The following is a 27,970-nucleotide window of genomic DNA, read 5'->3' as shown; positions in this document are numbered from 1 at the left end:
CTGCGTTTCAAGGCTGTACCTCTTGGGAAGGGCGGGGTGCCAGGGGGGCGGCAGGGTTGCGCCTGTGCAAAGCCCCACAGCACAGCTGGAAGTAGATACCCCGCAACCTTTGCTCCCCTGGCTAGAAACAGACCCAGCCCTGCAGGAGGCCGGGAAGCCTGCTGCCTTTGGTACCCAACACCCGCCCAGCCTGGAGATGGGACGGGTTGGACAGATCTGGGTGGCTCCAGCCTGGAGGGAGAGGGAAGAGAAGAGGGAGGGCACAGGATGGCTGGAAGGAGGCCAGGGAAGACGCTTTCTTTAAGCTGGGAAGGGCAGGTTGAGGGAAGGCAGATCTGGAGTCAGCGAGGCCAGGTGAAGCCAGGGTGAGGTCCTGGCCCCTTGGGGAGGAAGTGCTGGCCGGCGCCCCAGGTAGCAGCCATCCTGCTCCCCGCTGGAGCGGCGTCTCCTCCTCGGGAGGAGGGCGGGAGGAGGTGGGCGGAGTGACGGGGAGGGCGGGAGGGAGGGATGGGAGAGGGGGAGGGGGAGCAGCCCGGTCGTGGGGGTGGGGCGACAGTGACATCACCCCGGAGTCGGTTCTTAAGCAGCGGCCGATCCGGCCGGGGAAGAGAGGGACAGTCGGAGTGCGGTGGCGAGTCGCTGAGCCCGCCGCGGCCCCGAGAGCGGCTGGAGCCGCCGCCGCGGGGAAGGAGGGGGCGAGGCGCGCCCGGGCCGCCGCCGCCGCCGCCGAAGCCGCGGGCGAACAGGGGAGCCACCGAGGACTCGGGCCGAGGCGGGGGGCGCGGGCTGCAGGACCCTGCTCCGGTAGCCACTTGCAGACAGTGGGCGCCTGATGCCGCCCGCGCTCCGCTAGGCTGAGCCTCGGGCCGGGAGAGCCGCCGCCGCCGCCGCCGCCGCCGCCACCGCCCGAGCCGCGGGCAAGAGCCTCGGGAGCCGCCGCCGTTCGGCCGGGCCCCGCCGCCGCCCGCGCGCCCCCGGGCCCCCGACACACATGAGATTCTTCAGGCTCACTTTCAAGTGCTTCGTGGACTGCTTCTGACTGCGCAGCCCCCGCCGTCCCGCACCCCGCCCGCCCGCCCGCCCGCTCGCCACCCCGTCCCCCCGGCCCGGCCGCCCCCCGAGGCCCCCGGGCGGGCCCGCGCCTTCGGGGCCCTCCCCCCCACCCCCGGGTGCCGCCGGCGCCCCCTGCCCGCCCTACCCCGCGAGGCGCCGCGACCCCCGGCCCGGCCGTGCGGCCCGCCGGGGCCATGGCGAAGAAGAGCGCCGAGAACGGCATCTACAGCGTGTCCGGCGACGAGAAGAAGGGCCCCCTCATCGCGCCCGGGCCCGACGGGGCCCCGGCCAAGGGCGATGGCCCCGCAGGCCTGGGGGCGCCCGGCGGCTGCCTGGCCGTGCCGCCGCGCGAGACCTGGACGCGCCAGATGGACTTCATCATGTCGTGCGTGGGCTTCGCCGTGGGCTTGGGCAACGTGTGGCGCTTCCCCTACCTGTGCTACAAGAACGGCGGAGGTGAGCGCCCCTGCCCCTGTCGCGGCCCCGATCTTCGCCAGGGGTTCCCTCCCCCTGCCTGCCTGCCTGCCTGCCTACCTCTGGCCCACCAGAGCAGAGGGGCGAAGTCCAAAAGCTGGGGAGGTCCCGCAGGGTGCGTGGGGACTGAGGCCCGGGCCCGCCCCTCGCCGGCCTGGGCCACTTGGTGGCCCAGTCCCGCGGCCTCCACCCCCCTCACCAGTCATGTGCCTGGCAGTGGGGGGGGGGGGCGGGGCGAAGATGAACCTCCTGCAGAACCGAGGGGCTGCCCCGAGACTCCTGGCCCAAGCCTGGAGTGAGTGGCCACCGAGATGGGAAAAGAAGGCCAGAGCGGCCTTCTGGGGAGGGGGCTCCAAGAGGTGAGGAGCCCTGGCTGGCACCCCCGCACCAGGCACACAAGTGGCACATAGGCGCACGCACACACACACAATGGGCCACTGTCCCTCCCCCACGCCCTGCCCTCCCTCCCCTCCCCTTCCCTCCCTCCTCTCCCCTCCCTTCCCTACTTTCCCTCCCCTCCCCTCTGGCCTGGGCCTGGAACACTGGGTGCCTGCGCCAGGCTTGGGAAGCCTGCAGCCTGGCCCGCCTGGCGCCGCCACTGGACACACTGCATGCACGCCCCATGCCCGCCAAAGCCCAGCTTAGCAACAGTGGTGGGCACGCGTGTGTCCCGTGACTGCAAAGCGGCACTGCTGCTGCTGGGAAGCCCAAGTGACCAGGCGATGGGTGGGAAACTGAGGAGCCACTGGAAAGCCTTGGCCCAAGGTCACACACAAGAAGGATGCTGGGCCCAGAAGCTGGGCAAGCAATAGAGAGCTGGGCCAGGGGCAAGGGTACAGGCGGAGAGCACAGTAGACAGGGGCTGCTGGTGCCTGACTCTCCCTCCCTTCCCCCACCCCCGCACCCCAGATCCAGCCTACTGGCCAAAGCCTGTCTCCAGCCTGGTCCACTGGAGCTTGCTATGCCTGGCCTGGTCCCTTCCTCCCACCTGTCTCCCTGTGTCCTTGCAGTGACACCCCCATGTGCAGAGGACTGCCAGCTGCCCCCCTCTTCCTTATACCCTCACAAGTCAGACTCCCTGCCTTCAGAGCAGGCCCCCACCCTAGAGCACTCAGCCTTGGTGCGCGGGCACACACACTGTGCGCAGCCCTGGCCATTCCTCGCTGGCACACAGACGCGTGCATCACTGCATGTGTCCTCCGTGCTCTTGGGGTCATCCCAGGTGATGGTGGTGGTGGGAGCCCCGAGGGCCTAGGACCCCCCCCCACACACACACACACAACCCAGGGAACATGGCTCTAATGGCCCCTCCTGTCCAGAGGCCCAGAACCCACCTTGCTCCTCTGAGTCAGCAACCACCCCCTGCACTGATTCACCCAGTGCTGGGGCTCAGCCTGGGCCTCTCAGGGCTTCCGGAGCCTGGGCAGCCTGGCTGGGGACATGAGATGCTTCTGGTCCTGTCCTGGTGAAGGGGCCACCTGGCCAAGTGCTCTTCAGGGGCACTGCGCGAGGTGAAGCTGCCCCACGTCTCCTCCCCAGGTGTGTTCCTTATCCCGTACGTCCTGATCGCCCTGGTGGGAGGAATCCCCATTTTCTTCTTGGAGATTTCCCTAGGCCAATTCATGAAGGCTGGCAGCATCAACGTCTGGAACATCTGCCCCCTATTCAAAGGTGAGCAGCCCTTCAGGGACCCTCCTTTCCCACATGCAGGGAGCTCCCTGCAGCTGGCTCCCAGTCTGCCTGCCCTGAGCCCTGGTCTGGGGGCAGACATGCAGGCCACAACTTGGGGAACATCGGCCGTGACTTCAAGGGCATAGCCAGGCCGGGAACAGGACCCACGCAACATTCTTGACTCCCTATTACTGTCCCCACCTGGGGCACACAGGTGCCACCACTGGCTGTCCCCCATACCACCACAGGTTACTAGAAAGCTCCCCCAGCTGCTGTGGTGCCAGGTGTGGGAGGGGAGGGGATCCTCAGGACTTGAGGAGCAGATGGGGACACGATGGCTGCACGCAGACTGAGCAGTTAGGCTGGCCAGCGTTGGGACACCCACCCAGGGTTGAGTCCAGGGGGCCTGGTAGGATGGATGCAGCGGGGGATGCTGGTGCAGGGAGCAAGTTGGAAGGGGCCCACAGGGAGCACTGCCACCCCAAATGGAGGAGATGATGGGGTGTCAGGGAGGTGGCTGGAAAAGAACCCACTCGTCCCCAGGCCTGGGCTACGCCTCCATGGTGATCGTCTTCTACTGCAACACGTACTACATCATGGTGCTGGCCTGGGGCTTCTATTACCTGGTAAAGTCCTTCACGACCACGCTGCCCTGGGCCACATGTGGCCACACCTGGAACACTCCCGACTGTGTGGAGATCTTCCGCCATGAAGACTGTGCCAATGGCAGCCTGGCCAACCTCACATGTGACCAGCTTGCTGAACGCCGGTCCCCAGTCATCGAGTTCTGGGAGTGAGTCAGGCACCTCTGGGCCAAGCTGGTCCCTTCCTGTCCCTCCATTCCCTGCCACAGCCCAGCCCTGGGGACATGAGGCCAGGAATGAGGAACAGTCATTGGGAAAGTGCTGCCTGTCCTCAGGGAGCGCCCACACCAGGGCCGGGGGCTAGGGTGGACCTTGCACCTTCAGCAATGTTTCTGTCATTCTGTCACCCCTGCTTGGTGAGGGAACTAAGGCTGCATGTGTGTGTGTGTGGGGGGGGGGTGTCTGTTTCAGGAGTGTGTCCTGGGGCCTGGGCTGCAGGGGGGAAGAGCTGTGACCCCTTGGGGCAGACCCCAGTCAGCCCACCTGTGCTCTCCCTCTCCTAGGAACAAAGTGTTGCGGCTCTCAGGGGGGCTGGAGGTGCCGGGGGCCCTCAATTGGGAGGTGACCCTGTGTCTGCTGGCCTGCTGGGTGCTGGTCTACTTCTGTGTCTGGAAAGGGGTGAAATCGACGGGAAAGGTACCGCTGGGCTCAGCAGGGGAGGGGGCGGGTCTTGGCCGGAGGTGTGTGTCTGCTAGCCAGGGGCACTGCTGCAGCAGGAGGGGACCGGAGCTGGGGCTAGGGCCGAGCAGGGAAGAGGAACTGAAATGCAGGCCACTTTCTCCCTCCCCTCCTCAGTTTCTCTCCGTCCCTCACTCACTGAGTCTGTCTGCCTGGACAGTGGGTGAGGAGGCGGAGGCCTTTGCCATCTCTCTTCGCCTCTCTCTGTGTGGCCCAGTCACACTCTCCAAGTAAGGACCAAGAGCCCTGCTCTCTACAGATGGCGGCCTAGAGGTCAGGGCACAGGAGGCATGGCACGTGCCCCAGCTAATGTCCCACTCCCTGCCTAGGCGCCACGGGGCTGTGTGAGGGTCAATGTGCTTGTCACCCGACCTCAATCTCTTGCACTCCCTGACACACTCCAGAGGCCGCGTGGATGCCGCCCTCAGAAGAGAGCTCCCATGGGCTTGCCTCTCCCTGTGGCCATGCTGCCCTGCAAAACCTTGCACGTGCCAGGGCCGGCCCTGCCTCTCCCCTCCCTCTGCAGCTGACCTGTGCTTGCCAGAGGGCTGCCGGGGCTCCAGCCATGGCTCTGAGGGGGACAACGGGGGCCTGCCTGGCAAGCGCTCTCTGGTGCTGGGGGCCTCTGGGGGGAGGCGGGGGCTGTGAGCCCCTCTGAGCAGCCTGGCCCCCTAGATCGTGTACTTCACTGCTACATTCCCCTACGTGGTCCTGGTTGTGCTGCTGGTACGCGGGGTGCTGCTGCCTGGAGCCTTGGACGGCATCATCTACTATCTCAAGCCTGACTGGTCAAAGCTGGGGTCCCCTCAGGTGAGGCAGAGCAGCCCATGATGCAGCGGGGCTGGGAGACGGAGCAGTCTGCCAGGGCCCCTCACACCTGCTTTCTCCTGGTCCACCCCTCCAGGTGTGGATCGATGCCGGCACCCAGATCTTCTTCTCCTACGCCATCGGCCTGGGGGCCCTCACAGCCCTGGGCAGCTACAACCGCTTCAACAACAACTGCTACAAGTAGGCCCCACAGCCCCGCCCCCCTCCCTGCCCATGCCTGGCAGGCAGCCTACCCAGGGCACTCTGTCCCTCCACCCCCAGGGACGCCATCATCCTCGCGCTCATCAACAGCGGGACCAGCTTCTTTGCTGGCTTCGTGGTCTTCTCCATCCTGGGCTTCATGGCCACAGAGCAGGGGGTGCACATCTCCAAGGTGGCAGAATCAGGTAAAGCCCCCCAGCCCCAACCCGCCCCGAGAAAACACACACATGCGCGTGCGCATGCATGCACGCGTGTGTGGGGCAACTTGTCAGATGGCTCGGGGCCAGAGGCAGCAGGCTCCCGTCCTTCCCTCCATCCCCAGAGGCCTCAGGGTGTCTTCTTGCCTGTTGGTCTGACCCCTCCGTGGGGGCAGTGAATACATGGCCCGCTGGGGTCTCCAGCCTGCACCTCCCCCCTACAGGGCCCGGCCTGGCCTTCATCGCCTATCCTCGGGCTGTCACGCTGATGCCTGTGGCTCCACTCTGGGCAGCCCTGTTCTTCTTCATGCTGCTGCTGCTCGGCCTGGACAGCCAGGTTTGCAGTGGCCCCGGGCCAGGGAGGGGCAACAGGACGGGGCGGGTGGCCAGGAGACGGGCGACAGTGGAGCGGGGCTGCGCCTGAGCTGCCGTGGCCACAGTTTGTAGGTGTGGAAGGCTTCATCACCGGCCTCCTCGACCTCCTCCCGGCCTCCTACTACTTCCGTTTCCAAAGGGAGATCTCTGTGGCCCTCTGCTGTGCCCTGTGCTTTGTCATTGACCTCTCCATGGTGACAGATGTGAGTGGGGATCGCAGCAGGGAGGGGGAGGGCACTGTGGCTGCCTCTGGCCAGCACCTGCCACCTTCCCTGACCGGACCCCACCCCCACCCCCACAGGGCGGGATGTATGTCTTCCAGCTGTTTGACTACTACTCGGCCAGCGGCACCACCTTGCTCTGGCAGGCCTTTTGGGAGTGTGTAGCAGTGGCCTGGGTGTATGGTAGGTGTGGACAGTGGGCTGGACGGTGGGGTGGGGACAGGGACAGGGAGGCCTCCAGCTGCCGCCCTCCTGCCTCGCTGCAGGAGCCGACCGCTTCATGGACGACATTGCGTGTATGATCGGATACCGACCTTGCCCCTGGATGAAATGGTGCTGGTCCTTCTTCACCCCACTGGTCTGCATGGTAAGGCCGGGACAGTGTGGGCTGGACGAGGCGGCTCCCAGAGGGGCCCCAGCTGACTGCCAGGCTCCTGCCTGCAGGGCATCTTCATCTTCAACATCGTGTACTACAAGCCGCTGGTCTACAACAAAACCTACGTGTACCCGTGGTGGGGCGAGGCCATGGGCTGGGCCTTTGCACTCTCCTCCATGCTGTGTGTGCCGCTCCACCTCCTGGGCTGCCTCCTCAGGGCCAAGGGAACCATGGCTGAGGTGAGGCCCCCTCATCCCCTTCCACAGGCCGGATGCGTCTGGCCAGTTCACACTGGGAGTGGGCGGAAAGCAAGCTGGCTACAGCCGGTGGCAGGGCCGAGGCCCACCTTCCCTCTGCTGTGCTGCCTACCTACACGCACCCAGAGTGGAACCTGGTGAGGCGGGGTGGGGGGCGGGGAGGCAAGGCCCCACCTCAGCGGCCTGGTGGGAGTGGTGGGAGCTGGGGAGCAGCAGGGGCAGTTGCCACGGGGATGAGAAGTGCCCCTGAGGGGACGCCTCCTCTTGCAGCGCTGGCAGCACCTGACTCAGCCTGTCTGGGGCCTCCACCACTTGGAATACAGAGCTCAGGATGCGGATGTCAGGGGCCTGACCACCCTGACCCCAGTGTCCGAGAGCAGCAAGGTCGTCGTGGTGGAGAGTGTCATGTGACAGGCACTCCAGCTCACATCACCAGCTCACCCTCTGGTAGCCATAGCAGCCCCTGCTTTAGCCCCCACCCCACCCCTCCAAGGGGCTTGCCTTTCCCTCATAGTTTTGGGGTCTGCCTGGGGTGGGGGAAGGGAGGAAGCACCATGAGTGCTAAAGTAACTTTTTCCATTTTTAATAAAACGCCAAAAATATCACAACCCACCAAAAATAGATGCCTCTCCCCTCCGGGGCCCATGCATTGCTCTCAGGCCCACTGCCTGCTCCTTCCCCCACTTCCACAGGGCCCACCTCCTCCTCCCCTGCCGTGCCACCCTCATCCGCCTCTCCAGGCTGTGCCCTAGAACACCTCTGGGTGGCCCCTCACCCCTGAAGCAGCAGTGGTAGCTTGGGGATGGGAGGGAGTGAGGCAAAGGAGAGGCAGTGGAACCAAGGCGAATATTTCAGCTGCACTAGACCCCTCTTCCCGCCCCTACTCTAGAAGCTTAGAGAGCCAGCCAGCAAGGGAACCTTCGGGGGCCACCAATAGCAATTGTGTGCGCTGGGGTCTGAGTGCGCGGGTGCGTGACTATGCAGGGTAGAGAGCGAGCTCTGGCTCCTAGCAATGGTGAACACCAGACGTAAACGGTGCCTCAGCAAAGGAGGCTTGTATTTTGCACATTTTATACAAACTTGAGAAAAGAGTGAGATTTCTGCTTGTATATTTCTAACAAGAGCCCAAACTGTCCCTTTCCTACCACCCCCTGTCCCTTTCAGCTCCTCACCGCCTGCCCCTAGCCAAGGAGTGTGAATTTATAGACCTAATTTTCATAGGCAAAACAAAAGCTTCAAGCTGTGAGCGTATGAGTCTGTGTGCATGTGCGTGTGTGGTCCCCCAACCCCAGAGAGCGGTGGAAAAGTGCATGGTGGGGGGCTCCAGTGTGTTTCCGAGCCCCTGGGGCTGGGGGCTATAGCGTTCTGTTGCAGGGACCTGGGCTGCTCATCTGGCTCGCTCAGGCCTGCCCCACCCAGCTCCCTGGGCTGGGTGTGACTGTCCACAGGACCCTAGATGGGCACCACCCAGGGGAGGGGTCCCGGGCAGGGCTCCCACCGACAAGCTTAAGGCATAGGCACTTTCCTCATCGCAAGTCTTCCCGCGGAGCAGCTTAAACCCTCGCCTGTGTCCTGTCCCGCCCTGAGAAGCTGGGCAGCCCCCAGAAAGGCTCCCCCCCAACATGCAGGGATGGATGGAGACCCCGGCTGGAGGGTGGGGCTGCTGAGGGCGGTGGGCCAGTGGGGGCGTTCTTACTGTGCTGAAAAGCCACTGCAAACCTAGCAATAAAAACGTCATTTTCCAAAGCTGCCTCCTGCTTCTACCTCTGCCTCCCTGGGAGGGGGCTGGGGTGTGGGAGGTTTGGGGAGACCCTTCCCCAGCCCCCACTGCTGCAGTCTGTCGTCTGAGGGCCTGTGTGCCCGGTATGCTTCAACGAGCTTGGACAGGAAGCAGACAGAAAGCCCCGTTCCCCCTGGAGCTGACATACTTGGGGAGCAAAGTGTATTAGAGGAGCAGACGGAGCGGGAAGGGTGGGGATGAAGTTGTGGGTGCTGAAACTTTGAAAAGGCTATCCCAAGAAAGCCTCCCTAAACGGCTCACCTTCCAAGAGCTGAAGGCAGGGAAGGAGCAGGCCAGGGCCAGGCAGTTCCTGGAGAACCAGCTACAGCAACAAGCCAGTGCCAAATGGATGTAACTGGGACCAGGGTGGTGGCCTAGAGATTAGGGATCTGTTTGGAAGGTGGAGCCTGCAGGGGTGTGGCTGCCCAGGATGCAAGACAGGAGTGGCAGAGGCAAGGGCCTGAGCCCCAGGAAGGACAGAGTTGCCCCGTCCTGTGATGAACAGGGAGATGAACGGACAGTTGCGAGGCAGGAAGGGGTCATCTGAGCAACAGTGTAGTTGGCAGGTGGATACGAGTCTGGGGTTCCAGGAAGTCTCAACTGGAGACAGAACTTTGGAACTTCTTACACAGAAACTTTGGAACTTTCTGACTCAGAAAGCCCTGGGCCCGTGGGACGCTCCGTGGGCAGAGGGAAGCAGGGGCAGCCGGGACAGGTGGGAGGGAACCCAACAGCACCTCCTGGCATCCTGCGATCCTCACGGGTCCAAGAGGAGGGGTGACGGGCTCTGCCAGCGGAGGAAGATGCTGTCGCCACAATGCAGCTCCCTGAGTCTGGCCACGAGGTCATGGAGACCCTGAATGACTGACTGGAGTGAGATTAAGAAAAGAGGAATGGAAGCAAGCCAAGTGTCCATCACTGAACAAATAGGTAACAAAATGTGCTCTATCCACACAGTAGAACACTATTCATCCTTCAAAGGGAAAGAGATTCTTGGGGCAAATATTTGGCCTAGTGGTTAAGATGCCCATACCCATATTGGTGTGTCTGGGTTTCACTTCCAGCTCCCTTCCCAATCCCAGCTTCCTACTAATGCACATCCTACAAAGCAGCAGGCGATGGCTCAAGGGCTTGGGTCCCTGCCACCCACGTGGGAGACCTGGATGGAGTTCCTGGCTCCTGGCTCCTGGCTTCAGCCCAGCCCAGTCCCAGCTACTGTGGACATTTGGGAAGTGAGTCACTAGATGGGAAATCTGTTTCTCTCTCTCTCTCCTTCTCAAATACGTTCACATTTCGTAAAGAAAGGAAATACTCTGAAACATGCTACCTAAAATGGATGACTGTTGAGGGACGTCATGCTCAGTGAGATAAGCCAGTCACAAAAAGACAGATACTGACATGAGGTTCCTTCCTCCATGAACCCTCAGATACACAGAAACAGAGGGGAAAGGGGGTGCCAGGGGCTGGGGGAAGAGTTGGGGAGCTGTCTCAGCTGGGGAAGGACAGAGGGGATGGATGCACACCAATGCATTGTGCTCAGTGACACTGGGCTATACACATGGTTATGGCAGCAGATTTTATGCTATGTGTATTTTTTAATCACAGTTACAGGAGATGGGGGGGTGGACAGGAACTGGAGATAGAGGAGTCCAGACAGGACAAGACTCAGGGCACGAATGGAGAATGGCCTCAGATGAGAGCATGGTGCAGGGTGCTCTCATCTCATCCAGAAAAAAGGAGGGGGCACCACAGGCAGGAGGTAGCCAGACAGCCCCAGCTCCGCCCATGGAGCAAGAGGCACAGTCCTCAGCGGAGGCAGGCATGGGCAGTGGCTGGGAGTCTGGGGCCCAGTCTAGAGGCCAGCTTGGGCAGAGGGAAGCAGTGGTCCCTCAGAGCCAAGTCACAGTGGTAGCTACTCACTCCCAGTCCTTTCCCGGACTGCTATCTAGGAGCACCCAGAGCCCTCGCTCTTTAGCAGGCTGCATCTCCCTTGTGGAGAACGAGCAGGCAAGAGGTGTGGCTTGGAATGCTGTCAGCAAGAAGCACCTGGGTTCTAACAAGTGGGCTCCCACTGGAGGGGCCCGAAGAAAGGCTGGCAGGGGTACAGCCGGCCCCTAGCGCAGCCCTAGCGTTCCACAGCCGTGCTGGTGCAGCATGGCGCTGCGAGAACATACACGTGAGGTCTCGTCCTGCTCCTCCCCCTCCCCCTCTGCGTGCGCCGCCTCTCATCCACACCCTCATCTGGTTTGTTTTTTGCCCTTTCCCCTTCTACCCTCTGCTCTAGTCAGACCTGCAACTTCAAAACCCCTGCACGCTGGCGGCTCCAAGCTCTCCAGGCTGGCCGTCCTTAGCGGCAGAGGCTCTGTGCAAGCATCCAGGAGGCCTCTCCCCAGTTCCTCTGAAGCGCCTGCAGCCTCGCGTCCCTCAGCCCCTGCTTGGCTCTCCGCCAACTCTCTTACCATGGTCCGCTAACCGTTCGGCTTGCCCTCAGGCCAAACGCCCTCCGAGCCACCTAGCACAACGCCACGAGACACAGAAAATGCTGGCATCACAGAAAGGCCACTTCACCGAGGTGGGCGGACCACGTGACCTGGGCTCCAGCGTTAAGCACCGTTTCCTTAGGCCTTAACACCCGTGTCAGAGGTCAGGACACCCAGTCCAGCAGGGGAAATGGGAGAGCGTGTTCCGAGACAGGCTCGTCTCCTCCGGTCTAAGCTAGCACGTGCCCCCAGCTGGATGGGGTGCTCCAGAAGCCGCTGCTGCAGCTTTCTGTCCTCCAGCTGGCCCGGATGGGCGCTAAGCGAGCAGCTGGGCAGAATGACAGGAGGCAAAATCTGCACCCTGACTGTTTGGACTTGAGCCGTCAGAAGCTTGAGAAGGGTGAGCTCAGGGAGGCACAAAGTAGTTAGGGAACTCTTAGTGGAAAAGTGGGACTAGCCCTCAGCCTTGCATAGCAACCAGCGGGTATCCCCTGTGTACGCCCTGCCATCTCAGATGGCCTAGGGAGGGGAGACTTCCTCATGAGGCAGCCAGGAAGGAAGTGGCTGGCCTGGACCCAGACAGGGTAGGCAGGTTGGCCATCAGCCACCTTGCCAGAATCAACATCGTTCAGGGGTCTGTCCCAATTCCAAGAGGCATATCTCTAACCTGCTCCCCCAACATCTTTGCCAAGTCCTCCCCACAGCCCTCGGGTAGGACACAGACCTTGCAGGGGCCAGAGGCCGGGGTTGGGGAAGAGCTGGCACAGAGTCAGGGCCAGGAGCTACCTTTGTCATACCCTGTACAGAAAAGCATCCTGCAGGTGCCTGCGCCCTCACCGCCAGGGGGGTACCCCTGCTCCAGGCATGGCCCATCATGGCCTTGGCAGAGGCGGCTCTGGGCCTGGCCTGCAGGCTTCCCCTGGGTGAGGCCTAAACAAGGAAGCTGCCTAGGGAGAAAGGTCAGCAAGCCTGCACCCCCAGGCATCCAAGGGTTGCAGGCAGCAAAGGGGTCACCACCCATCCACAGCTCTTCTCCAGCTCCCAGCTCTGCCCCGAGGCAGCTGTAGGTCACTGCCAAGGACGAATTCTCCTTTCCCAGACAGCATTAGTCAGAGGTCATCCTGCAAACAGGACGGGGAGGGGCAGGGAGTGACAGGTGGCGCTCTGCCATGTTCTATCAGTCCCAAATGGGATGAACAGAAACCCTGAGGAGTCAGGTGAGCGTGCCACCCCGGAAGCCCTGCTGGTTTACAGAGCCTCCTGACCTCCCCAGGGCCACCAACAGGACAGACACTCCCCAGGCAGCCCGTAAAGGAGCAGCGGCAGGAGGGGCAGAGACAGCAGCACCGTGGAGGGCCAGTGGGAGGCTGGCCCTAAGGGGCCGCGGCAACGTGAAGAAGGAAAGATGGCTGTCGCCAACAGCCCTCTGGCTGCACTTTCAGGGAACGAAGCAGCAGCCCCTCTCCGGCCTCAGTTACACACAGGCACCACGTCCATGTCATCATCGTCAGAACCTTTATTGCCCCCGAGGGGAACTCTAGCTAGCCGGCTTCACCCGCCCTCCAGCAGCACCAGAGAAAACATCAACCCGGCAAAACCAAAGGGGGCTCAAACCAGCAGGAAGCAAGGTCTGCCACGGGCAGGCTGAGTCCCACCTGCCCTCCACATTCTCTGTGGGCAGGGTGACAGCAAACTCATTCTGAAAGGGTGACAATCAGGTCCCCTGAGGTGCGCTGGGAGAGCATGGGAAAGGGCCAATGACGAGCAACAAGCTGTGAAAGGGAATGGGGAAACAGAAAGGAGTGAACTGAAGTACCAGAGCAGAGGCCAGGCTCCCAGGAAGCAGCGGGCACGTGCCAGGTGGAAGCGGCTACAGGCAGGGGAGGAGGCAGGCGCTCACTCCTCCTTCTTGTCCGTCGTACCATCCACCGAGGCCTGGAAAGGGACAGAAATCCCAAAAGAGTAGGTTGGCAGGGCACACTCCTACCCTCCAACCTCTAGCCCCACAGCCCAGAGCCAAACTCGGTTCCCTTTTTCCCTAAATGACAGGTCTCCAGGTAAGCAAGAGGCCCCACCCTCAGCAGTGCCCGCAGGCTTGCCAGGGTACGAATGAACGCCAGCCAGCCCTTCCCACTCTAGCAAAGGCCACGAAGCTAACATCAGCCAAGGGAGGGCAGCCAGGACCTCACCAGGACGCTGGGCTGCAGCCAGGGGGGAACAGCTGGAGGCCTCCACTGTCACTCTCTTCTGAAGCAGCCAGACCCAGAACCAACACCTCCTCCTGGGCACTCTTCCCCCACCTCCCTTACCACCATGACTGGCTGGGCCCTCAGGTTCCCTTTCTGGCCTTCCAGCTCTGTGCATCTTCCCCAGGGCCCCTGAAATGCCCACTGAGCATGCCCAGTGCTAAGAGCTCGGGTCCCCTCCACACCCACCATGATGCCCCGGAGCTAGCAGCTACAGCCTGGTATTCCCAGTGTCATCTGAAGGTCCCGAGCAGGCCTGAAGCAGCAGGTGATGGCAGTGAGGGCACCTACCAGGGGAGGCGGCCCTCGACACGCAGGGCTCTCTGCCCCACATCACCCCCCTAGCCCTCTGGGAAGGAAGGCAAGCAGTGGGTCCCAGCATTTCACTGGCACATCTGTTCTTGAAGGGGCCCCACAGCACAGACTAGGGGTGTCAGGGCAGGTAAGGAGCTCCTCTTAAGGGCACTAAGGCTGAGCCTGTGGTGGGAAGGCTCAGAGTGTAGAGAGCCAATCCACTGCAAAGACTCCCTTAGCCAGTGCCCATCATTGCCTGCTGTCTGCAGGAGGAATTCTTCTCTACACTCAAGACTCAGCAGCCACAAAGGAGGTAAGGGGCAGTGGGAGAGAACGGCCAGCTGCCACGTGGCCCAAGGGCCTGGAGCAGAGGCATCAGGCCCCTCCACACTCAGGGAGCTGTGTGGAGCAGACCCTGTTCAGCCCAACCCGCCTCACGTCCGAGTGGGTGGAGCACTGACCTGCAGCTTGGCGTGCTCATCCAACAGGCGGTCGTACTCCTTGGTGAGGCCCTCTGACTGCTTCCGCATGGCCAGGGCCTCATTTTCAGCTTTCTCTAGTTCTGGAAATGATACAAAGGACAAAGAAAGAAGATGACCAGGATTAGGGAGGAAAAACCTACTCACTAGAGATAGCAGAAACCACCTCCAATCTGTCTCAACTGAGGTTGTACGTGAGACCTCTTCTCTAAATAAAGCTCCTCTGTCTTACACAGCGCCTCAGAGCAGAGGGCAGAGGGCTGATCAAAACACCTCTGGAAGCCAAGAAAGGAGCATGGGACCACCACATGAGACTCCTGCATTCTGTATCACGGCACCAGTCTGAGTCCTGGCCTCATTTTCTGATCTAGCTCCTTGCTAATACACCCGGGAAGGCAGCGGAAGATGGCCAAGTGCTTGGACCCCTGCAACCCACATGGGAGACCCAGAAGAAGCTCCTGGCTCCTGGCTTTGGATCAGCACAGCTCCAGCCGTTGTGGCCATCTAGGCAGTGAACCAGCGGATGGAAGACCTCTCTCTCTGTCTCTACCTCTTTCTGTAATTCTTTCAAATAAAATAAAATCTTAAAAAAAAAAAAAATCCCAAATTCCGTTCCTGAATGCTAACACTCCTCTGGCCTCAGCTCCCAGGCATCTTGGGGTACCCAGTGTGCCTGCCTCTCCCAAGAGCAGCCCCCAGCAGGCAACTGCTCTGGTAGAAGTCAGGTCTCCTCCTGGACCCTGCTCAAACCACTCAGCCCCTCCTGGCCGGGGCCTGAGCTAGGCTGTGCTGGTCTTGGAGGTGCGGGGTGCCATCTGGGTGTTTGCAGCCAGCTCTCAGCTTGTGCGGGTGTTAAGACACTAGGCACGAAGGCTGTAGTCTTCTGGGGATGGCGGACACATGAGAACAAGCCTCACTCTGCTTGGCACTGGCCAGGTCGTCCTTCAGCTTCTTCAGGTTAGCCTTTAGGCTCCTGTTCTCTTCCTCCAGCTTCACCTCAGTGTCCCCAACGTCCAACTTGCGTCTGTCAACAGCAGCTCCCTGGGAAAAGCGCCAAGGGCTGAGTTACTGGGGAGGGAGAGGCTCTAGCCTGCCCCACCCCCTGAGCCCCAGTTCCTCCAGCTGCCCTGGGCACTTGTCCCTTCGGAAATGTCAACGCAGACCTGGGCCATGGCTTGCTCTCAGCTACCAGGCAAAGGCCAGGGTGTAGTTGCCCGCCGAGGGAAAGGAAAAGCCAGTGGGGCCACCTGCTGCTGCTCACAGGCCATACGCCCTGCCTGAGCTGGCCGCTTGCCTGCCTTCTTCCTCATCAGCAGGGCCAGCAGCCCTGTGGAGTGCACCGCTGTACCAATGCTCCACGTGCCGTCCTGGGAGATCTCCACAAGTCATTCACTGGCGACTCACTGCTTCCCTTCCTTCCTCTCCCAGGCCCGGGCAGCTCCCTGCAGCCAGGGGCCCCACGTTCACCCTTGCTCATCTGCTTCCACCCACCCCATGAAAGCAAACCCATCCCCCTCCTTCCAAGTTTGGTTCTAGGATAGGCCAGCAGCCTGTCCCTGCCTCCTCCCCAGCACTGAGGGACGCCCGAGAGCGCAGCTCCTGAGGGGCTGCAGTAGACAGCAATCTTCCAAAGAATGAGGGCTTGAGGGGAGTGGCTCCTGCCCCCTCTCCAGCAGGCCCTTGTGAGCTAGAGGAGGGTGTCAGAGTAACCCCGGATCCTTCTTCACGCGCACCTCCAGTGGGCACACTGTCCCCACCGAGAATCTCCACTCTGCGCCTCCACCCACCTCTCCAGCTGCTCACCGGTTTCCCAGGCCGACAAGGACCACTGCGGCCCCAAAATAACATGGCTGCCCGGGCACCCCACAGCGGGGCAGGAAGGCAGGGCTCACCTTCTTTAGCTGGTCGTTCTCTTCCATGTACTTCTTGGCCGCCTCACTGGCGCTCTCTGCCTGCTTTTTAAAGGCTTCATTGGAGGCCAGCAGAGTGGCCTGCTGGGAGATGAGAGTCACCAGGCGTCTAAGCAGGCTGCAATTATTTACAAAAAAAAGGGGAGAAGTGAGAAAAAGAAAGAGCAAAATAGCTGGCAGGCACTTCTCTTGGATGCTCCCTACCCCAGCCTGCCTCCAGCCTGGACCTGCCCTCTTGAATTGCCAGCAGCCGAGCGAGAAGCCGCCAACCTGGCTCTGGCAACATGGAGGGGAAGGGTGGGGCCTGGGAGCTGTCTGCTGCCACCGCTCCAAAACAGCCACCCTTGGCTCTGTGAGGCGGCTAAGGGGTGGAGGAGGGGAGGGGGGGTTGGAAGCAGGAGCCAAGGGACACCCAGGGCAGGGCCTAGCTACAACAGGAGATCCCAGGACTCCAGCACTTTCCAGTTCAGTACCACGGAAGCCTCGGCACCCTTTTCCTCACTGTGAGGCCAGGCTAGCCTCTGTAAAACACCGAGAGCAGCTAATAAATTTGGGTACCCCCACATGCCAGCCAAATCCTATCTTACAAGGCACTTACTATCGAGGCCCCATCTTACACAAGAGGAAACTGAGGCTGAGCAATGTGAAACAACTTGTCCAGGGTGAGAAGCCAGACATGGACAAAGCTGGACTTCCAACTTGTGTCTCTGAGATCCAAAGCCTGAGCTCCGAGCCACCATGCTTTCTTACAAACTAGCAGGTCACAGCCCCCAGGTCCCGACACAAGACCGAAAGGTTTCACTTCTCCCCAACCCCCTTCTCAAACCCGTCACACAGGCAGCTGCCAGGACACATCTGTTACATAAGAGCGCCCAAATTGAGGTCTGCTTGGGCTAGCAGGGCAGGCGAAGAAGAATCAGGACACAGGCGCCCACTGTCTGTTGGAGGCAGCCCAGTGGCAAACAGGTGGCAGATGCTGGTCCCCAAGCACTTCCCTCAAGTCCACCTGTGGGATGGGATGTCAGCTGGCAGAAGAGAGGAGGGACGCATGCCTCGGCAGTCCTCAAGAAAGATCTCAAACACTGAAAATGGAGGCTAGGAGTTGGAGTGTGGCTGCCTACCCTCCACATACCTTGAGAAGGGGCCCAGTCCCGCCACAACACTGAGGGAAGGCAGAGTATGTGCAACGGCCCAAAGTAAAAAAGAAAAATCTGCTTTCTCCAGGGCGCTTCAAGCACAGAGTTCTGGCTCAAGAGACCAGCAGCCTTGGCGGCTGCTCCCAACCTTTTTTCTCCTGCCCCTCGCCAGGCCTTGGCAGGCTCTGCTCACCTCCACCTGCAGCCTGCTCCCAGTGGGCAGCACGGGGCAGCTGAGCAGGTGAGCCACCTTCCTGGCCCCCGCCAGGCTTCTGCAGGGCCCTGGCAGAGCCCTTTCAGGAATGCACACTCAGGCCAGGGCAGCCCGCAAGGCAGGAGCCGCCCCTGCGGTTCCTGGTGTGGGGAAAGGCTCCCAGGGGCCCCTGGCGGCACTGGGAGAACCAGGCTGCTGATTCCTGGCAGGAGAGGAGAGTTTCCAGTGACATGTGCTCTCTAAAATTAGCGACCAGGACCTCGTGGCCTAGGGCTCAGGTTTCCCTGCCTCAGCCCCCGGCTGCCCACCAGCCTGCCCCCCACTGGGCTGGAGCTGTGAAGGTGGAGGGAGCTACCAAGCACCTCAGAAGTCAGCGAGAAGCAGTGTGCCTGACTCACATCGGCATGGCCGGAAGTCACTGGAGAGGCTTAGAAAGAAAGGCAAGTGTGACTAAGCCCCAACCCCCCACTCAGAGCTCGTGGGATGCTGAGGAAGAGGCTGGAAATGGGGGTGGGGGCACGTGTGCCGCCTGGCGGTAAACATGGGGCCTGTGGACACTGCAGGGACGAGCAACCATGGGGCGGGCAAGACCCAGGGTTACATCCCTACCCCAGCAGGCTGGGCCAGTGGTGAACAGCCACGGCCACGGCCACGGCCTGGTTACCAGGGAGGCCGGCCCAGGGAGATGGCTAACACAAACAAGGCAGTGGTGCCAGCAGTGCCAGCGGCAGCGCAGCAGGGGCCCAGCTCTCCTCAGAGTCAGCCCAGGCTTCTCCCAGCTATTGAGAACCAAGGTTTCTGAGAGTCCTGTGCTCATGCATGGAACCTGGCACTAAACCTGTGCAATGTTTGCTCAAACTGCTGGCCCCTGCTCAGCCCCAGCCCCAGTCTTCAGCTGGTGGCTGTCAGTTGTGAGGGTCCCCCAGAGCACCCTGGTTACCTCCCCAGGAAATGCATCCCCACGCCAGTCCTAACAGTTCTCCTCTACATCCTCCATGCTGGAGTTGTGCCAACGCACCCAAGGACAATTCTGGAAACCACATCCACACCCCAGCCAGGAACCTCAACCCCACCCACTCTCTTTCCTGGAGCACCACGTTCATACGCGTCTTCTCCTTCTTGCCCATTCGTCAACTTACTCCAGTCCAGGCCTGCCCTGGCCCAGCCTCCGACAGGAATACCAAGGGGCCTCTAAGCTGTCTGATGTCGCCACTGCTCACAAGGGCTCCTGCCACCACCTGGCCCCTTTGCCCCCTCCGGGCCTTCCTCCTGGGCAGCCTCATTGTTGAAAGGGTTTCCAGTGCAGCCTAGACTCACAAAGCTGACCTACTAAGCGCAGCTCATGCACGCTCCCGGAGACACTCCCAACAGCTTGTCTAAAACAGGCCTTACCAGAGCACTGCACGTATCTACTGGCAATCAAACCCCACAACACCTCTTTGCTGCTGGCACCCCTCTCCTAGCTACCCTCACGGCCCTCTGGCCAGTACCATCCCACCACTTGCCCATCTTGCCCTGCATCTGCATGTCCTCCCCCCAGGCTGGAAAGTCCTTTCTACCCAGCTCTGTCATCACTGGCCCTAAGAAAGCCTTTCCTCTCCTCCCTGCCCTCCTTGGGTGCACCCCCCCCACGGCTGTGGCATTCTCTGCGCCATCATCATTGGTCGGTTTGCCACGTGAATGCCTGGATCCAGGCTGAGCACTGCGCATTTTCAGATCCCCATAGCTGGCACACTGCAAAGGGACCTTCCAGGTGAGCTCAGCCCATTCCTGTAGAGGAAACATTTCCCGACAGGCATGGCGACGTGTCTGAGGCTGCATGTCAGGCCTGAGCCTGCACCTTCTCGCCACACTGGTGTTCACCCTGGAGGCCTGGCACTGAGGGGGCACGGGCAGACACAGGGCTTGCCAGTCAGTCTAGCAACAGAGGAAACAGAAGACAGCAGTGGGAAGGCGTCATCTCAGACCCGAGGCGATGAGTAAGCTGGGCTCGTGGCTGCAGTGGGAGCTGAGCAGGCACATGGGATAAACGATTCACCAGCACGAGCCAAAGACAGACCCTTCTCGCCGGACCCACTGGGCAGCCTGAGGGCCCACCTTCTGGAACACCTTACTGCTCCCTTACATGCTGGGGCACCTGTCTGGACCCTCTCACAGTCCCCGCAGTGATCTTCTGGTGTGTGCCAGGCCCCACAGGACAGTGCGCGACCCAGCAATCAGGGGCCACTTTGCAGACTTCCAGGTTTTGACAGCCAGCAGCAGCTGCTGGCCCACTGCCTTTCTCTCTCCTGCCATTATCTCCTGAGTATCCTGGATAACTGGTCTTAGCTAGTCATTCCTGGAGCACAGGTGACAGTTTAGAGCCAAAGCAATTTCCTACAGGTATAGGGTAGTCAGGGCCAGAATGGCCCAGGATCCAGATTAAATGCACCCAACTAAAGAGGGAAAAAATCAGTGAACCAAACTTAATTCAATCCAGATGTGTCCTTGGCAGACAAATATTAGCCCCAAATACCTGAACTTCACTTGGCTTTCTTGGTAAGATATTCTTGGATGCTGAGCAGCATGATCATGCTTTTATAAAAGGTTGAGTAAACAAGAGAAGGCAGGAGACACAGACTCTCTAGACACTAGAGAAACAGGGCCAACCATATCAAGTGGGGAGAGACATGGCTCATCCGTGCTGATCACCAATCCTGTTTCTCTCTGTGAGCAGAGACAGGCAGGAAGACACGGGTTTGCCAGGAAGTGGGAAAGGAGCAAGTCTTGACCAACAGGTCCTATGGGGTGGCCATGCCCACCTGGCCAGCCACTGGAGGCTTCGGGAGAGCAGGCTCATTCTGCAGTCGCCAACACCCCACAGGCACACCACTCTGGCCCTTGCAAGTAGATGCTGGTGCCACAGCGCCACCTGCTGACTCCCCAGGCCCTCACAACCCAGCATCACTACGTATCCAGTGGATCCTGGGAGCACGTGCCTGGCAGACAGGAGGAAGATGAGGCACTCGCCCTGGCAAGGGCTCAAAAGCCAGGTGATGCTCAGGAAAGGCTTCAAGTGAAGCAGAACAGTAATAGCAGAGCCTCTGCTGTACCAGGAAACTCACAGCCACAAGAGCCTGGGGTCACGAGAATCAGGAGCCCGTAGAACAGGCCGGTCCGGGAAGACTAGCAAAGCCACGAAAACATCCCAGGAAGGTCACCAGGACAGCTGCCTCAAGCCCAGCTTAGTACAGTGGCTCCAGGTTTCTTTTAGCCTCTAGGCACTCTGAAGCTGGAGAAAATGGGGAGGAGGGGCTGGACCTTGGCTGGGAAGCCCATCACACCACACACAGCTAAGCCCCTGTGGCAGGGGGGTGGGGTGGGGCACAGCGCTCAGAGCCACAGGAGGGAGGACTTGGGCAGAGAATAGGTGTGGGCTCTGCTGTGCTCCTCCATTGACACGCCCTAGACTGCAGGGAGGTGGCAGGCTCAGCTCCCCAGCAACCTGAGGCATGGGGCCATAGGGATGGCTGCACAATCCTGGCACCTGCACCTGGCACCCTGTCCCCATTCTCTTCCAGCTCTGCCTCCAGTGCTTAGGAGAAAGGGGCCCTCCTAGGATGGCAGCAACTCAAAGGCCATGGAAGAGAGAAGAGGGACACTTCCTCGCTCAGCTCACCCACCATTTGTCTCTAGCGTGATGGAGATCACACCAGGGCCCAAGCAATCACTGCATTTTTTCCAAGAGGTAGGTGCTTATTCGGATGCACATCAGACAGTTCTTCCTGAGCTATCTGTGGGGAATCCCTAACAGCCCCTCCACGGCCCAACTGCTGGCAAAATCAAGCCCCCAAAGGGCGTGCAGCACGTAACTAGAGCTTGGGGAGAGGCATCTAGAAATTAATAGAACTCTTAAAAGGGCTTTTCCTAGTACTTAGGTCTGAAGTGCCATGCTAATTTCTGGACTGTCAGAGAAGGGTAGCATCCAGCGGACAGACAGAGGGAGGGAAGGAGGGATAAAGATCAATGGAATTGAGGTCCAAATGCCCTCTGCCAGCTGTCTGCGGCAGCAAGCCCACAGGCCTCGCAGCGTCTTTGGGTGGGCCCAGCAGCAGTATCTGAAAACTCCTTAGCCACCTTACCTAGATAGCAAGTTAAACAAACTGTAAGGCAATGAAGGACATGTGAACAGTTGCTAGAGGTTTTATGTTGTTAAGGAATTATTGGCAACTTCTTGTAGTTATGAGGTTGCATACTCACAACTCTTTTAGAAGGCCCTATCTGGGGCCAGCACTGTGGCATAGCAGGTTAAGCCTCTGCCTGCAATGCTAGCATCCCATGTGGGCACCAGTTCGAGTCCCAGCTGCTCTACTTCCAATCCAGCTCACTCCTAATGTACCTGGGAAATAGTGGAGGGTGGCCTAAAATGCTTGGGCCCCTGTGCCCACAGGGGAGACCTGGAAGAACTTCCCTGGCTCCTAGCTTTGCCCTGGCTCAGCCCTGGTCATTGCAGCCACTTGGGGATTGAACCAGCAGATGGAAGACCTTTGTTTATCCCTCTCTGTAACTCTGTATTTCAAATAAATAAATAAATCTTTAAAAATTTTTTGAAAGTCCCTATCTTTTCAAAGTGATAAACCAAAATATCACTTTGCCTATAAACATGGTATCTTGGATTTGCATCAAAATAATCCAGAGGGGATGGGCTGTGGTGCAGTGGGTTAACGCCCTGGCCTGAAGCGCCAGAGTCCCATATGGGCACCGGTTCTAGTCCCAGCTGCTCCTCTTCCGATCCAGCTCTCTGCTGTGGCCTGGGAAAGCAGTAGAACATGCCAAGTCCTTGGGCCCCTGCACCCACATGGGAGACCTGGAAGAAGCTCCTGGCTCCTGGCTTCGGATCAGTGCAGCTCCATCCGTTGCAGCCATCCGGGGAGTGAACCAGCAGGTGGAAGACCTGTCTCTCTCTCTCTCTCTCTCTGTATAACTGCCTTTCAAATAAATAAATAAATCTTAAAAAAAATCCAGAGCCCAGGACAGACCAGTGGGTGAGGGCAAGCTGTGCACTTGGATAAAAGAAATACCAGCCATTAGCTACCAGAGGTCAACATGGTGTGGGCTGCTGTTCCACTTCTACAAATGCCCACGTGCTCTCTTTCCACAAAGCACACAGGCCACCCTGGGTGATTCCAGTGCATGACCTGTGCACCCCACACTGCAGCTCCCTAAAGACCCACAGGCCTGTTCACCTTCAATTTCTGGTCAGGTCTCTCTCTGGAGCAGCCAAAACCAGTCTCTGCTGTGGCTACAGGGCCATCTTTTTTTTTTTTTTTAAGATTTTATTTATTTATTTGAGAGGTAGAGTTACAGACAGTGAGAGGGAGAGACAGAGAGAGGTCTTCCTTCCGTTGGTTCACTCCCCAGATGGCCGCAATGGCCGGCACTACGCCGATCCGAAGCCAGGAGCCAGGAGCCAGGAGCTTCTTCCTGATCTCCCATGCAGGTGCAGGGATGCAAGTACCTGGACCATCCCCTAATGCTTTCCCAGGCCATAGCAGAGAGCTGGACTGGAAGGGGGCAGCCAGGACCTGAACTGGCACCCATATGGGATGCCGGCACCACAGGCGGAGGATTAACCTACTGCGCCACGGCGCCGGTCCCTACAGGGTCATCTTAAAGGTTCCCCTCCGCCCTGCCTCCCTAAAGGCCAGGAAAAGACCTCTCCAGCTCCCTCTCTGTGCCTGGCAGCCTCTGACACGAAAGAGAACCCAGAAGCTGCCATCACTACCAGCAAGAAGGACAAACACTTCCTGTGCCAGGCAGAGCTCTGGGAACGAGACACACATCGCCTATATTGTCATTCTTGCCTTATGAATGAGAGAAAAGGCTCAGAGGGCAGAAGTGACTTAGCAGAGGTCAGGCAGCTGGGATCCAAACACAGGCCTGACTGCGAGGCCCACTATCATAATTATGAGCCTGCCCCTTGGGGCCACCATGGGCCGTATGGCTCGCCAGGCAAGTTGGAAGAAAACGCCACACAGCCAAGACACATGAGCAGGCACAGTCCAGGCTGGGTGTTCCCCGCCTGCCCTCTCGGCAGGCACGTGCTGCGTCAGCTTCCACGTCAACTCTGGCTCCTCTCACCAAGTCTAAGCTGGGGCATCACATGGGTGCCAGCTATCTGCAGAGAACAGTGCAACCAGGGGGACTGACCACCCCCGCAGGGCCTGGGGTAGTCAGTTGCCTTACAGCAGACAACACAGGCCCCTACACTGCTGATTAAAAAAAAAAAATGAACCCCCAGGGGGACTCTGCAGCCTGACATTTAGGAAGAAGAGCTTATCTCCCCTGAGCTGCAACTGCTGTTAGTGTGCCCAGTTGCCACCCTGGCTGAACCCTCTCTCCAAATCCAGCCCACCCAGCCTGAGTCTCTCGCTCCATAGCCTTAGGCCTCAGTTCCTGGAACAGGCAGGGCTGGTGTCTCCCCCAGCTCAGATGCCTGTGACAAGCTGTGAGTGAAGAGTCACCCAGGAAGATGCAGGAAGCAGCCAGAAACAAAGAGAGACTGATAACTTCCTGTTGGGAATTCTGGTGCTCTCTGCACCCAGCACCCTTGACAAGGCCTGGATAGGGGAGGGGAGGCCAGCAGCCCCTCACAGAGGTCCGGGTCTGCCTCCAGTTCTACACACGGCTCAGTAAGTGCCTGTTTGACAGGTGGAGCAAAATGCTTAGGGACTTCCCTGAGGGCCTCCTGGCAGCAGCAAGGACCTCTGACCCAGCTCAGATCCTGCCTTCCTCATTTCTAGCCCAGGGGTTCTCCACCTCCACGTTACAGCTATCTGGGGTCATATTATCTTGTGCGATGGGGGCTGTCCTGGGCTTCCCAGGTATGTTTAGCAGCATTCTCTGGCCTCAGCCCAACAGATGCAAGTGGCATCCTACCAACTGTGACACCAAGCAGGTCCCAGAAACTGACAAATACCCCGGGAGTCCAAAACATGGCCCCGGCTGAGGACCACTGGCCTGGATCTGTGCTATCCAACTTGGTAGCCCCCACACATGTGTGCCTATTGAAATCGTCATGCAAACTAAACCTCAAGCTCAGCTTCTCAGTCACATGAGTCGCATGTCAAGTACTCAAATAGCCACGGCCCAGCTGGAGGACATTTCCAGCATTCTAGAGTTCCACTGAACTGTACCAGTCTATACTGACTCTGATTTGCTTCTCAAGATCACATAAATTAGAATGTTTTCTCTATAGAAAGACAAAAATGGAGGTAGTAACAGGACCCACCCTCAGAGGGGGTAAGGAGAGACAGAGACAGACAGAGAGCGAGAGAGACAGAGAGAGACAGATTGAGAGAGAGAGAGAGAGAGATTATGAACAAAAAAAAGCTGAGGGAACCCTTGTACCAGCATGGAGCATCCTGGGTCTGGCCAGTAACCACATCTGCTCCTGACCCTGGCTGACATTTAAGCAGACTGCAGCAGATACAACAATGCGCTCCACTGAACATGCTCAACCCCACCCACAGGAGGTGCTGTCCAGACTCACTTCCCACGACCCAAGCTATATTCCCAAGGTGCACCCAGGGAGCAGGAACAGCTTACACAGTTGTCTTCACATACTGTCAGCTAGTAAGACCTAAAAGGCTGGGCTTCTATCTGGCAGTCTGATAGCTTCAACCCAGAAACACACCTACCAATCACCATCTGCCCAGGACACCCCCTTCAGTCAGCATAAAGGTTTCAGCAGCCCTTGGCATGTGCCAGGTCCTTGGCACTGAGAGCTTCTAGAATAAAGGGGAAGAGCCCCAGGTCCCTATGCTGCACTAATTTGCTCAGGGCACACCTCACAGCCAAGTGTGCAGGCTGCCCCGAGACCTGAGGCCAGCTCTCAGGCCAGCCAGCAGCATGATGAGTCTCTCACAGCAGACCGCAGCAGGAGGCGTTGGGAAGGAGGAGGAAGAGGTATTGCTGGGCCAGAAGGCATGGGGGAGTTCCTGGTAGAAGCGGGGAAACGCTGCAACAAAGCAGGGAGAACATGTACTGCTGGAGGCCCTCCTAGGAAACCAAGTGGCTAGCTGTTGGCAGTAAAGACAAAGCAGAGGACTGGAGGTCAACCCTCTACGTCCCAAGTGGTCTGAAGCCACTGGAAGCAGTGGTCAGAGGGTTACCTGGCTAGAGCATGATGGACAGGCGAGAGGGAGCAAGATTGGTGGGGCCCTAAAGGGGGCCATAGTTCTTTTTGTATTTATTTATTTGAAAGTCAGTTACATATAGAGAGAAGGAGAGTCAGAGAGAGAGAGAGAGAGAGAGAAAGATCAACCATCTACTTATTCACTCCCCTATTGGCTGCCAACAGCCAGAGCTGAGCCAATCCAAAGCCAGGAGCCAGGAGCTTCTTCCAGGTCTCCCACGTGGGTGCAGGGGCCCAAGGACTTGGAGCATCTTCCACTGCTTTCCCAAGCCATAGCAGAGAGCTGGATTGGGAACGGAGTTGCTGGGGCGTGAATGGGCACCCATATGGGATGCCGGCACTGCAGACAGAGGCCTTACCCTCTCCACTACAGCGCCGGCCCCATAACTGGCTAATGTTTTTTAAAGATTTATTTATTTATTTGAAAATCAGAGTTACACAGAGAGAAGGAGAGGCAGAGAAAGAGAGAGAGAGAAAGAGAGTGAGAGAGTGAGTGTCTTCCATCCACTGGTTCATTCCCCAATTGGCCACAACGGCCGGAGCTGCGCCGATCTGGAGTCACACGAGCCTCTTCCAGGTCCCCCACATGGGTGCAGGGACCAAGGACTTGGACCATCTTCCACTGCTTTCCCAGGCCATAGCAGAGAACCGGATCAGAAGTTGAGCAGTCAAGACTTGAACCGGTGCCCATACGGGATGCTGGCACTGCCAGCGGTGGCTTTACCTGCTACGCCACAGCGCCGGACCCAAGAGTCAGGGTTCTCAGCGGTGGAGAAAAGGCTCTGCTGAACTGTGCACTTAAAAACGGTCAACAGAGGGCTGGTATGATGGCACAGTGGGTTAGGGTACTGCTTACAATGCTGGCACCCCCTGTCAGCGGCATCCCATATGAGAGTGCTGGTTGGAGTCTTGACTGCTCCATTTCTAATCCAGCTCCTTGCTAATGCTCCTGGGAAGGCAACAGATGATGACCCAAGTGCTTGGGCTCTTGCCACTCATATGGGACACATGGCTGGAGTTCCTTTCCTGGCTTCAACCTGTCCTAGACCTAGCTGTTGTGACCATTTGGGGGAGTGAACCAGCAGACAGGAGATCTCTCATTCCTCATCCCCGTCACTCTAGCTTTCAAGTAATTAAATAAATTTTGTGTTAAAAAATGGTCACAGAAAATCTAAGTTACACATATTTTACATTTGAAAAAACCCACAAGGAGCTGGCACTGTGGCATAGTAGGTTAAGCCACCACCTATGATGCTGGCATCCCATATGAGTACTGGTTCAAGTTCTGGCTGCTCTGCTTCTGATCTAGCTCCCAGTTAATGTGCCTGGGAAAACAGAAGATGGTCCAAGTGCTTGGGACCCTGCCACCCATGTGGAAGATCTAGATGGAGTTCCAGTCTCCCGGTTTCAGCCTAGCCCAGTGCCAGCCATTGCTGCCTTTTGGAGAGTGAACCAGTAGATAAAGATCTCTTTCTTTCTGTCCCCTTTCTCTGTAACTTTGCCTTTCAAATAAATTAAATCTTTTAAAAAGTTATATCTGGGGCCACACTGTGATGCAGTAGGTTAATTCTCCACCTGTGGCACCATCATCCCATATGGGCACCAGTTTGAGTCCCGGCTGCTTCACTTCCGATCCAGCTCTCTGCTGTGGCCTGGGAAAGCAGAAGAAGATGGCCCAAGTGCTTGGACCCCTGCACCCATGTGGGGGACCCTGAGGAAGCTCCTGGTTCCTGGCTTCAGATCAGTGCAGTTCTGGCCGTTGCAGCCATTTGGGGAGTGAACCAGCAGATGGAAGACCTTTCTCTCTCTCTCTCTCTCCCCCTCACTGTCTGTAACTCTACCTCTCAAATATATCTATTTATATCTATTTAAAAATAAAAATAATAAAAAAACCCTCACAGGACCATGGGGTCACATGGAGAAAAAGAATACTGCCAGGCTTCTGGGTCAAGTAACAGGGGTTCTCAAACTTTGTGACGGGCCTCCCAGGAGAAGGTACCCAAGGACCCGAGAGTAAACAGGCAGCAGAGGCAGGACACAGCCCAGAAAGCTTTGGCTTCAAAGCCCCAACTCTCCTCATACACTGCCCGCCACAGTGCCCAACAGCAACTGTAGCCTATCCAAGCTCATCAAGACAGGATTATGGGTGTGATGGTTTTTTTTCTTTAAAAAAAAAAGATGTGTTTATTTTATTTGAAAGTCAGAGTTACACAGAAAGAGGAGAAGCACAGAGAGAGAGAGAGAGAGAGAGAGGTCTTCCGTCCGCTGGTTCACTCCCCA

The 27,970-nt window shown here is 58.7% G+C and overlaps 2 protein-coding genes across 3 annotated transcripts in view; one reads left to right on the top strand and one right to left on the bottom strand.

Annotated features, from left to right (window-relative positions):
- The first annotated feature begins 1,206 nt into the window (after positions 1 to 1,206).
- SLC6A8 (solute carrier family 6 member 8) lies at positions 1,207 to 8,721 on the top strand. Its single transcript, XM_062183707.1, has 13 exons — positions 1,207 to 1,509; positions 3,067 to 3,198; positions 3,742 to 3,991; positions 4,346 to 4,478; positions 5,196 to 5,330; positions 5,425 to 5,528; positions 5,610 to 5,734; positions 5,971 to 6,083; positions 6,187 to 6,324; positions 6,423 to 6,525; positions 6,609 to 6,709; positions 6,787 to 6,957; positions 7,246 to 8,721. The coding sequence occupies exons 1-13, from the start codon at positions 1,248 to 1,250 to the stop codon at positions 7,384 to 7,386; spliced, it is 1,908 nt and encodes a 635-aa protein (XP_062039691.1). The 5' UTR covers positions 1,207 to 1,247; the 3' UTR covers positions 7,387 to 8,721.
- Positions 8,722 to 12,727: 4,006 nt separating this feature from the next.
- BCAP31 (B cell receptor associated protein 31) overlaps positions 12,728 to 27,970 on the bottom strand; it is a 32,097-nt gene continuing 16,854 nt past the window's right edge. For both annotated transcript variants that reach the window (XM_062184098.1, XM_062184099.1), the window contains 4 exons: positions 16,147 to 16,282; positions 15,172 to 15,295; positions 14,237 to 14,337; positions 12,728 to 13,170 (listed from right to left, as the gene is read on the bottom strand). In XM_062184098.1, coding sequence (XP_062040082.1) covers positions 13,132 to 13,170; positions 14,237 to 14,337; positions 15,172 to 15,295; positions 16,147 to 16,282 — 400 coding nt within the window. In that variant the 3' untranslated portion in view covers positions 12,728 to 13,131. The remainder of the gene's footprint in view (positions 13,171 to 14,236; positions 14,338 to 15,171; positions 15,296 to 16,146; positions 16,283 to 27,970) is intronic.

This window comes from Lepus europaeus, chromosome X (assembly GCF_033115175.1).
Source record: "Lepus europaeus isolate LE1 chromosome X, mLepTim1.pri, whole genome shotgun sequence".
Lineage (NCBI taxonomy): Eukaryota > Metazoa > Chordata > Mammalia > Lagomorpha > Leporidae > Lepus > Lepus europaeus.
Note: the sequence above shows the minus strand (reverse complement) of the source record. Positions and strands in the feature narration are given on the sequence as shown.